General features: G+C 39.8%; 1 protein-coding gene across 1 annotated transcript; it reads left to right on the top strand.

Moving 5' to 3' along the window:
• Positions 1–309: 309 nt before the first annotated feature.
• On the top strand, positions 310–2346 carry ACRALDRAFT_1073261 (uncharacterized protein; the record flags this gene model as incomplete). Its single annotated transcript, XM_071018081.1, has 2 exons — positions 310–520; positions 592–2346. The coding sequence occupies 2 exons, from the start codon at positions 310–312 to the stop codon at positions 2277–2279; spliced, it is 1899 nt and encodes a 632-aa protein (XP_070880281.1). The 3' UTR covers positions 2280–2346.
• Positions 2347–11826: the final 9480 nt, after the last annotated feature.

Raw genomic sequence — 11826 nt, forward strand, 5'->3', positions numbered from 1 at the left:
TAGGGAAGGTTATCGTGTGTTTTTACGACCTTAAAATTCCGTGGAATCAATGTGTCTATTTTTTATCGTGATATACCGGAACTTGGGCACGGAGACGAATTTCGTAGGCGCGGCGCGGCGGGCCCACTTCCTTCCTAATCAGGTTAGGTGGATAGCAAATACCGAGCAGGGGGCTGCCCTTTACCGCTGCTCCAGCAACAGGGAGCGTACACATACCGGTACTCATTAAACTTTCACGATTTCTCCTTATATCTTGGTTACTCGTCTTCAAGTTCGTGCCCCGAGACTACATCATTGTTTTACTTAGCCATGACTGCTGGTTTGACTAGCTTTTGGCAGTTGGCCGACGAAGAGGCACGTGCAGAAGTGGACGTGCTCAGTTCGCGGCTCGAGAAGACTACGCATTTGACCAAGAAGATTCAAGCTTGTCTAGGCAACCTTGAGGCAACGGGAAAGAGCGTGCACGAAGTTGCTGACCCCCTTAACGGGGAGACGAGGAGACTGCAGACACTTGGACACAGTTCGTGATGCATCTCTTTTCTCTCTGCCAGCGGTCTAAATACTAATCAGAACTCTGTCTTCGCGTCTCAGATGTTGACTCCGTCATCGTGGCCATTGAACGACTTCGCCAACCGGTGCACAGTAAAAATGATGAAGAGCAGATTATTCGAACTGGTCCCGACAAGACGGGTTTGCCAAGTTACCTCGCATCAATCAGGAGGCTAAATACAGCCCTCATTGACATGCAAGCATCGAATCTGCGAGTCAATCAGCAAACCAGAGCCGACCTGTGGCATTTGGTCAAGTCAGCCAACTCACAGCTCGAGGGTCATTTTGAAAAACTCTTACGTGCTGAAACACCTCGCTCTGTTGAGCCACTACACTATGTAACTAAGGGCATGCCCTTTCCTGTTCTTTCTCCAGCCACAGTAACGCCTCTGGGCCTTATCCGAGCCTATTTCACCAGGAACGAAAGCGCATTAGCCACTCAGGCTTCAACACTTGCCAAAATTTATTTGGAAATTCGCGGGCCTTACCTTGTTTCAACGTTAGCAACCCTATCCGCTGCCAGCGTGAACACAGCGAAGAAGAAGAACCCGGACGCTATATACCACGCCGGCACTAATGGCATTGGGACATACGCCCTAACAATGGAGGGACTTTTCCTGGCTGAGCACGAGAACATCTGTAGTATCTTCGGCCGAGAAGACTGGAGACTGGTATTCCGATCCACCTGCGACCCTGCGGTGGCCGAGCTCGCACGCGCTCTGCGTGACCTGAACAGTCATATTAAGGCGAATCTATACACGGATTGCTACTTAGCCTACGAAATCACAGAGATCATATCCAATCTGTCAAGCAATCTAGAATCTCGTACGGGCGAGTTAAAGACAACCGTGGCGGCTGCATTACGACCAGTCCGGGAGACTGCAAAAATATCACTAGCCGAGTTGTTAGAGGATACCAAGCGAAAGGCTGGCAATATACAGGCGCTTCCTGTTGATGGAGCTATGGTGCCTCTAGTGTCCGAGACCATGCAGCGACTGCAAACCATGGCGGAGTTTTTACGACCCATATCTAGCATTATGATCTCGTTAGGTGACGGGGGATGGAAGCCAGCGTTAGTTGGCAATACTCGCTCGACGGACATCCCCAGTCTGGCGTCATTCGACATTGGCGCCGACGGCACGCAAATCTTCGCGCATTACTGTATGGACACGGTCGAAACTCTTTTGTCCTCCTTGTATCAAAAGGCACAAGCCGTTCTCAGGGGCGGACAAGGCGTACTTGGAGTGTTCCTAGCAAATAACGTCGTTGTAATCGAACGTATGATCCGCGACTCTGATCTTGGCCCTCTTCTTCTCCATCGTCTAGGGGCGCTAGACCAGTGGCGTAAGAAAGCTGAAGCGCTCTACACTGCCGAGTGGAAAGACGTGTCAGTCTATCTATTTGATGTTATACATACAAGCAAACACCGCAATGCATCTGGCCAGCCAGACTCAATCTCTATTGTGAAAGGATTAAGCAGCAAGGACAAGGATAACATCAAGGGCAAATTTCAATCTTTCAACACTTCTTTCGATGATCTGGTCTCTAAGCACAGGGGATACCACATGGAGGCCAAAGTTCGGCAAATGTTTGCCCGGGATATTCAGCAAATTCTTGAACCACTGTATAACCGTTTCTGGGACCGATATCACGAACTTGATAAAGGAAAGGGTAAATATGTTAAGTATAACAAGGCCGCGATTAGGGCTATTTTTGTATCTCTTTACTAGGCTAAATATTTCCACGCGGGCCTATTCGAGTTTATAACTGTTACCTTAATAATAAGTAATGGTAATTTAATAATGTTATTAGGCATTAGTGTCTAAAGTCTCTGATAGGCCTGCTAGGTTATATTCTACTATTATATTACTATTATCAGGTAACTAATATCGTATAAAGTATAACTTATATTTATTAGAGACTATTAAAAGAAATTAGATAAGTATACTAAATATAGAGGGAAAGGAGGGGAAAAAGTATTATAATATGCCTATAATAGGAAGTATAGTAGGATTTTAAACTAATAATTAAATTTTGCCTTACTAAGGCGTTATAACGCGTTGTATTATATAGGCTAGACCGAAATAGGAACGGAACGAGTTATTTCGTTCTAGATTTAATATAAGTTATTCTCTATAGGATTAAGGGCAGAACTTTTAAGCAGACTGGATTATTCTATAGAGTTAATTAAATTAAGAAATTTACTATTATTTTTATATACGTTGTTTATATAATAACTCAGAGTCTTTTATGCTTAAAGACTTATTAGAGCTATATTCACCGAGTTGTCTATAGTATTAACCTCTCCTATCGATATAACTATTCTATAACTATTACTTAAATAACCGCCTCTAATATCCTCTATACCGACCACGAAGACACGAAAGTCTAGTCTCCTTAATACTAAACTAATGCACCGAATCACGGAATGTAGTGCTTCCTTAAACCAGATAATCCGGACCCTAGACTCGAGTATCTAACTAAACGGACCTTTTAAAGCCTTTTTAGCTAAGCAAAGTAGCACCCCCGCTTAAAGGATTGCCGACTTAATAGTTAATAAAGGGACCTTATAGAATAAAGTATATAAAGGGCTTAACTAGAACGACCGTAAGTCCTACTATTCCGGCCGTAATTAGTGGGCCAATGACGTGACGTCCGATCTCCCTAAGTATCACACCCAATTTGTATGTAGAAGTTGAGTAGGTATATATAATCACTATAGATAGGTATATAGGTACCGCCTCGTGTCACTTCCCTTATCTTATTAACCATCAATTTTCCTAGGTACATAGGTACATAGGGACATAGGTATATAGGTATAACGTACTGGATAGGTAGGAACCAGGCACACAGGCAGATAAATTCCTTGCTATATCATGATTTGGGGCTTATTTTAGCTGAGTTTAGGGGCGAAATGGATGTGTTGATAGGTAGGTAGGGAGGCGAGGTGGAAGACGCGAATTGAATAGACGTTGTACCTAGATACCTAGGTAGGTGGGTGTACGTTATAGTAGAGGTACGAAGTAGTTATACGAAGTAGTTAAACGAAGTATATACGGTACTTTGCGTTGTCGCGTAGACCCACTAAGACCCACTAATTACGGTCGGAATAGTAGGACTTACGGTCGTTCTAGATAAGCCCTATATAAATACTTCGAAAAAGTATATAAGGAATGTAATAAAACTAAAAAGAGTATTAGAGGTTTCTTATATAAAGAGTAGCCCCTATAATGCACTAGTAGTGCCCTGGTATAACACCACGAGGCGGTTAGGTCGGTTCGAATCCTATTAAGGGCGCGCGTAAAAGTTTTGCTTTTTTACCTTACCCGGCCTTATTCGCGGGTGGCCCTTATCCGCCTTCGCACACATAATAAGGGTTAAATAGGTGGGGCCTAATGGCCCTACTCCGCCTAGCTTATAGCTAGTCGATAATAGGCGCCGGCAGCTTTACCGGTAAGGCCGACACGCCTATATCGCTAACTAGGGCAGGTAAGCCCTACCGTTAATAGGGTAGTAGCGGATTAATCGCCCGTTACGTATATAGAAACGATACTATGCTCCGGAAACGCGTAAAAAATATCTTAGCGGTACCTACACGAAATATAGGAAGCTATAAACTATATATTATATTATATATAAGGCTGTCTATAGATTATATTAAAAGCTTAAATATAGTCTAGGATACGTGAAATCCTAAAGATAGGGTCGCCGGTTTTAGGATAGATTAATTACTAAGGTTTCTTAATAATAATAAGAGGATAATAAAGACTAAGATAGAGTAAGAGTGGCTTATATATTAGTGATTCCGTAATACGAATAGTATTAATATAGCGGCTATATAGTATAATCGCGGCGGCCGCGTATATATACTAACTGATTACTATAAGAGGAAGGGGTTTTTATCCGAAGAGGTATTCCCCCCTTCTAAATCTATAGAGAACTATTGCTCTTTTTGTATATAACTAGAAAGAGAAGAACAGGGTGCTAAAGGAATAACAGGATTTTCTATTAAAACTGACGCCTATAAGGCAGTCACGTATCCTGCAGGGAGAGGGCAGGTATAGCTGGTATACCGGTGCCTGCTATAAGGTATGTACGAATATAGCAGAGTGGTAATATTAAAAAGCCGCGTCCTTCCACGAATATATACGAATTAAGGAACTATATAAGGGAGGACTATAATAAAGGACGATTGCCTATATTAGGGCAGCCCCTAGGCTTATATAGAGCGCGAAAGGAATATAGTAAAGGCGTGCCTCTTCGATATAGATTCGAATAAACCGATTATACACCCTGTGAGCTACTATACTAGAGGTAAGATCCGGAATACACACCGAGCTAAATAAGTAGCCGTATAGCGGTATCGTAGGGACTGCCCCCGAAGAGTTATTCTATTATTATAAGAGGGGAGGGATTTTATCGGGGACACGGTTTTCCCCCTTCTTAAAATCTAGGAAGGACTATTCCCTAGAAGGCTAGCCTAGTAATTAGGTGATAATAGCGTAATATATAATTATCATCATCATAATAATAATAATAATGATAATAATAATAATAATAATAATAATAATAATAATAATAATAATAATAATAATAATAATAATAATAATAATAATAATAATAATAATAATAATAATAATAATAATAATAATAATAATAATAATAATAATAATAATAATAATAATAATAATAATAATAATAAAACTCTCGAAATTCCTACTATCTTAATAGATAGTGAGAGTGTAAAGAGGCTCGCCGAGAACCCTGAATTTTATAAACAGGTAAAGCATATCGACAGGCAGTATCACTACTATAGGCAATAGCTACATAATAATAATATAAAAATCGTATATATAAATACGAAATCTAATATAGCTGATATAATAACTAAAGATCTAGTAAAGGACACTTATAATACTCTTTGCAGTTATATAAACCAAGGTTATAAAGACGATACGTTGCCTGAGTATGATCTACTGCCTTATAATAATATTAAAGAACTAAAATACTAGGTTTTAATACTTAGTATTCTTAGTTCTTTACAAGGGGGTATAACTAGGTTTTTTACCTTCGGGTTTCCTAGATATCAAAGGTTTTTCTGAATTTCCTTTGAATAATATACTATAATAATAATAAGGGTTTTTTGAATTTTCCCTTAAATTAAAAAAAAGAAGAGGTTTTTCAAGTTTTTCCTCTATGTATTCTAGTCTTAGGTAGACTAGGATTACTGCGCTATAATATAACATAACTATAACCTGACTAAGCTGCACATATTATATAAGAGTTAGCTTACGGGGACGTGTTGATATTATACACATAACAAGTAATAATTATAATAATCATAAGTATAATATCTATATGAAAATAAACAGTATATAGTTATTGCTATATAACTAGACGTCTACTTTATAACCAGCTTAACTTAAACTATAATACTATACGTATTATACATGTATATATACTTAACCTATAGTAGATATTATATAAATAGTATATATACACGTATATACGATATCTTGGTTATTACTTAAGGTAATAACGTGGCGTGATAACCGTCGCGTAGGCTGTTGACGTAACAGTCGCCACCCAATCTTCCAGGGTCTTTTGCCAGCCCCGGATCCAGGAAGAAATCCCAGAAGTCAGCTCTATACAAGCTTGCGCAACAAGCAGTAATCCTACGGATCTACGAATTCAATAGCATTTTGCTTGATTTTCCTCTCTTCCACGCGTACAGCCTACTACTCGTAGCCCAATTTATTTAAAGTTTCCGTCCCGGGAACCGTAATATCCTTTAAAGAAAAAACCCCTAATACTAACTAAAGGCTCCTTAGTTCCCTTCGCCCTAATATCCTTATATACCCTCCTCTGACACGAACCGTCTAATACTCCTATTATAATCTAAGTCTAATGTACTTATCGTATTTATGTTTAATTACCCTTCCCGGAGTAGCGTTCCTTTATAGTATTTCTATTCTAGTTGCTATATTATCCTATACTATTCGTGTAATTTTTTAGAATCTCTTAAGAAAAGCTAGCTTATAATTAGCTTTATTATTATACTAGGGTAGTTAATTATTCCTCTTAGTCATTAAGCCGCCTTTATTATTCCTTCTATATAAGTAAGGTAGTCGATTAGTCCTACCTACCCTTATAAAGTATCCTATTTTATTTTTTTATAATCTTATTCTTCTTATTTTGCTTTCTTTACCCTATTTTAATCGATTTTATTAGCTTAGATCCTAAGCTTTATAAGCAATCCCGCGCTACTCCGCGATAAAGTCAGGATTAGCTAAGGATAGCTTTATACGAAATTAGTATCCTTATCTATTTACGTCGTGTCTTATTACTAATCCTGCTTTTCCTATTATAGTCTTGGTTTCTTATTATAGTCGTCTTAATTTTCGTATTATTATAAGTTCCTCGTATATCGTTTAGTATATAGTTAGACTATAAGCTAATTATTATTATAATATTATCTGTATATTATAGCTCCTAAGAGTAATAAAACGCGTGCTCTAGTAATAGTAATAATATAGCTAGGACTCCTAGTAAATATCAGAAGGGAGGACTTATCCCGACTAGGGCATTTGTTTACTCCGACTAGGGCACCATTTTTGCAGCCGGCGCCAGCCGCCCTATAATCACTTTTTTTTTTTTTTTATCTAAGGATCTTTCGTCTTTTTGGCCTTAGATACGATCGCTAATCGACGGATCAATTCGACTATAAACAGCTGCTTCGTATCTTCCTATAACGTAATATACGCACGCCTCTCCAGCTCTTCCTATAGCCTGTGGATTACCTATCCGTTCCCGACCAGGATCCAGGTAGGATTAGGTTGCCTCCCACGGAATTAGGTTAAATTAACCCCGACCGCTCCCTCCACGTTATCCACGCCTTCGACCCTGACCCCGAACCCCGGGGCGACCTTATTATTATTATTATTGTTATATAAAGAATCGGGAGGTAAACGCGCCATTTCGACGTTATTAGGCGTTCGAGATAGATAGATAATGGTTAAGGGTAAAGAAGACTATATCGTGGTTATATAGTAGATAGGAAATTTCCTAAAAAAGATCGTGGACGGCTAGCGCCGGCTACGAAAATAGTGCCCTAGTCGGAATAAACAAATTCCCCAGTCGGAATAAGTGCTCCATATCAGAAAAAGGCCGCTAATACTAATAACTAGGCCGTTAATAACGATACTATTAGTATAGCCCGACTTATCGATAAAGGTAAGGGTAAAGGACTATATTCTTTATATTTACGATACGTCGGCTACCTAGCCAACTTAGACTTAAAGGATACAGGCACTATAAAGTACGAATAGTGCTATTTTAGCGCTAGTGTATATCCTATTATTAGTCCGTATCTTAGCTATTTACTTATATACCTTCTCTAAAGAAAATAGTAAAGTATTATTATTATTAATGTAAGTATAGTTATTTATACCTTGATACAGGCTTATAATCCCTCACCTATAAACCGCTCCGTAGTTTATTATATACTAATAACCTTATAGTTACTAATAACGGGTAAGGCCGCCGGTACGCTATTCTAGGAAATCCTAGAAATCGCTAAGACATAGCCTAGCGGGTTTAATAAAGCCTGTATAATAAGTATACTCTACCCTATACTTATTCCTATATTAATAGGTATTATATGTGTGTGTGTGTGTTTCTATTTAACGCCGTGGCGGCGGCTAGCGGAAGCTGGCGCCGCGTCCTGTTATCGGGTATCGGGCGGTAAGATATCTATATATCTATGCCTAGGCCGTATAGTGCTAATCGCTTAACTCTATACCTCCTAAACTATAATAACCGGTAATATCTATACGATATTATTAAAGAAAGTATATAAGATAAAAAAAGAGTCCCTATATCTTGCCGTATACCCTTAGGGGTCTACGCGCCTATAGTTATCCTACCGTCTACTAGTTACCGTCCACCTTCTAGCTAGTATTCCTTTTATTTAAAGAAATCGGGTAAATCCTATTAAGGAAGCACGTTATATCCGCTAGCGCGGCGAAGGCCGCGCTACTTATGAGGATCTTTATAAGGGTCTCCTAGGGGTTAAAACGGCGGGGTCCTTTTCTGTTTTCGTAGTGCTAGAGTTTATCTAGCTATCTACGGAAGTTTCTAACCTTATAGTAGTAGGCGAAGTGCTCCCGGGTCTTTATATAGCCATAGCCGTAATAGGCTATATAGCTATTATAATAAAACCTTTAATAGTATTCTTTAAAGTCTCTATATCCTGTCCTTACTTAGATAAGGCGTATTAGGGTTTTTTAGGGGAGGGTTAGTTCTTTCGGTTCTTTTTAGCTAAACCCTAGCTTCTTTTATACGGCCGCTTTATACCGGTATAGCCGGGACTTGGCGTGCTATTTCGAAAGCCTGGTCTTATAGCGGGCTATTATAATAGCTTTTACCCAAGCCTAGGTTAGTCTTTTATTTTCTAGTAGGATCCCCTAGGCGTTTTCGCTTAAGTAGAGCTTATCTGCTTATTTATTACTAGGGATTCCTATATACCCTGGTAACTACTATAAGTAGGTCGGTTAGATTATTACTAGGCGTTATTATTATAGGAACTCTTACCGCGACGATCTAAGTGCTATACCGGTAAGCCCCTAAAATACTATTTAGTTATCGATATAATAAGTGATCTTTTTTATTCCGGGGAGTCGGACCGCCGCGGCTAGTCCCTTAGCCGCCCTGGTTACCTCCTTATTAAAAACCACTATATCACGGATATATCCGCGACTAGAGGTGATTTCTTTTCCGCCGCGCTATATTAAGTAGGCCTAGGTTATATCTTAGCCTCTTTATAACCCGTCTAAGAATACTAGGGTATACTCCGGGTCTAGCTTATCGACCCACCTATTAAAGGTCTTTATAGTTTCTTCCTTAGTCCTATTATTAAATAGGACCTTATCCTAGTAGCTCTGTCCCGTAAACCAGGGTCTTATTAGTTAGTGCTATAATATCCTTATATATACTAGTTCCTTTATCCATAGTGCCCTTAAGCGCCGTGTTAGGGCCTTAGTCTGTCTCGTGTCCCTTTAAGTGATTAGGGAGATAGCTTATACTATAGGGTGGTTATTCTTAAGTTTAGCGATTCGGGTTACGTACCTTTACTATAGGTACTCCGCATAGTCTTCTATTATAGGGATTCCTGATTCCCGGTATAGGGCTAGCACCGGGACTATCGTCTAGGCGGGGAGCATAGTTCTGATTATAGTTATTTATACTCGGGTTATTATCTTAGTCTTAGGTAGGTATCCCGAGGGTAACCGGCACTACTTCTTATAGATAACTTTATAGCGGCCTTAGGCCGGGGCCTAGGGTCCCTCCTACTAAATCTCCGCCGCGTAGTAGGTAATAGTTAGGATATATACTAGGGCAGCTCGGTATAGTAGAGCTAGGTTCGGTCTATAAGTGGCTCCGGCGAGGCCCTGTATATAGTTAGCGACCTTAAGTCCCTTTTTCGCTTATATCTCTATATAGTCCTAGAAATCAAGGCCCCTATCTATATATATACCGAGCTACCTAATTAGGGCTAATAGCTTTTATCCCTATAAGTTAACGCTATAGGTAACCGTGACCTTATAGTCGAATAGGGGTAGTTTTGTTATAGGGAATTAGGGGATCCTCCGGTAAGAGAAGAGTTAGGCTTTGGCTCTATTATAGTCTAGCTTAACCCCGTCATCCTTATACTATTAGAGTTACTATTATAATATCTCCTTAATTATCTTTATTATAGTCCTAGTATCGGTATACGCTATAATAACGTATATATTATTAGCGTAGCCGAATCGGTTCTCCTTATTAGGTAGACGGTTTATTTCTATAAGGGTGAGGATATTCCGACTAGGGCAATCGGATATTCCGACTGGGGTCCTATGTTAATAGCCGGTGACACCCGCCCGGTTGTTCCGATTATACCCAGATACTTCCATATACTATTACAAGATATCCGCGTAAAATGACCGCAGCGACGATACCGACGATACACTTAGTTAATCGTAGCGATGATACGACGATACACTTAATTGATCGTAGCCACGATATACTCAATTCATTATAGCGACGATACTGAGTACGCTTAATTAATTGTGTACGTGTCTATAAGTATCTAGGTATAAGAGGAAGTTATTACAGCTGGCGTTAGGTATTGTCAGTAGGACCCTAGTCGGAATATCTAATTGCCCTAGTCGGAATATCCTTACCCTTCTATAATACTAAGTACGTAACCGATTAGTAAGGCCGGGGAGCCTTATAGGAGGCCTACTAGGTCTAGCGGGGTATACTCTTCGGGGTAGGAGGTGCCGAAGATTACTCTAACGCTTTATACTAAGGCGAAGCTCTCCTATTATCGTATTATCAGTTTATCCTAGCCTTTTTTATATAGTCTATAAATGAACTATCTATATAATACGGAGTTAAATACCCCTTTTATATCGTTAGTTACCGCGATAACCTGCTTACCCTATATAAGCTATAACTTAACCTTATATATTAGGATCGCTACTAGGTCGATTATAGATCGTCCTAGTAGTGCTCGGATATATTATAGATTTAAGATTCTAGCGCTTATCGCCTTATAGGCTATCCTCTTTACTATAATACGTTCTAGGCCCTTACCTAGTACGCTAAGTAACTAGATCGGCCTATAGCCGGTGATAGAGCTAGTATCCTTCCCTGGTTTATTGATTATTATTATATCTCCTTTACGGAAGGGACGGGGGTAGTATCTAGTTAGCCTGTATGCTTTAAAGAGTTCCGTGACCTCCTTTTTAATTTCAGGCTAGATTAGTTAGAGTAGGGGGACGCTGGTATTATTACTACCTAGGGCTATAGTGTTTACCTTTACCGTATACTGTCTTACCTTATCCCTAAGGATAGGGTCGTCCTCCGGAATAACCCTATCTAGTCCCTTTAGCGGGTAGTTCTATGGGTCCTCTAGGTCCGGGATATCTGGCCGCCTAGCTAGTTTCGTCTTTCTAAGGAGTTCCCCCTTCTTGGCGTCCTCGAAGTAGCCTAGACCGTCGTGAAAGATTAGAGGGGCGGCCATGCCGTCCCCTATCTTGTGCTAGCCGACGACCTTGTATAGTTCGTCGGCGTCTAATAGTTATTATAGGAACGTATACTCTAAGCTTAGTAAATCCTGAAAGTAAGTCTCGGTAAGTATAAAGCTAAGTTAGCCTTTAGTGTCGGTAAGGATATACGAGTTAAGCGGCGTTACTATAAGGATATTATAGCCGCTAAACGGGATACCTTCGA

This window comes from Sodiomyces alcalophilus, assembly GCF_042370955.1.
Source record: "Sodiomyces alcalophilus JCM 7366 unplaced genomic scaffold ACRALscaffold_1, whole genome shotgun sequence".
NCBI lineage: Eukaryota > Fungi > Ascomycota > Sordariomycetes > Glomerellales > Plectosphaerellaceae > Sodiomyces > Sodiomyces alcalophilus.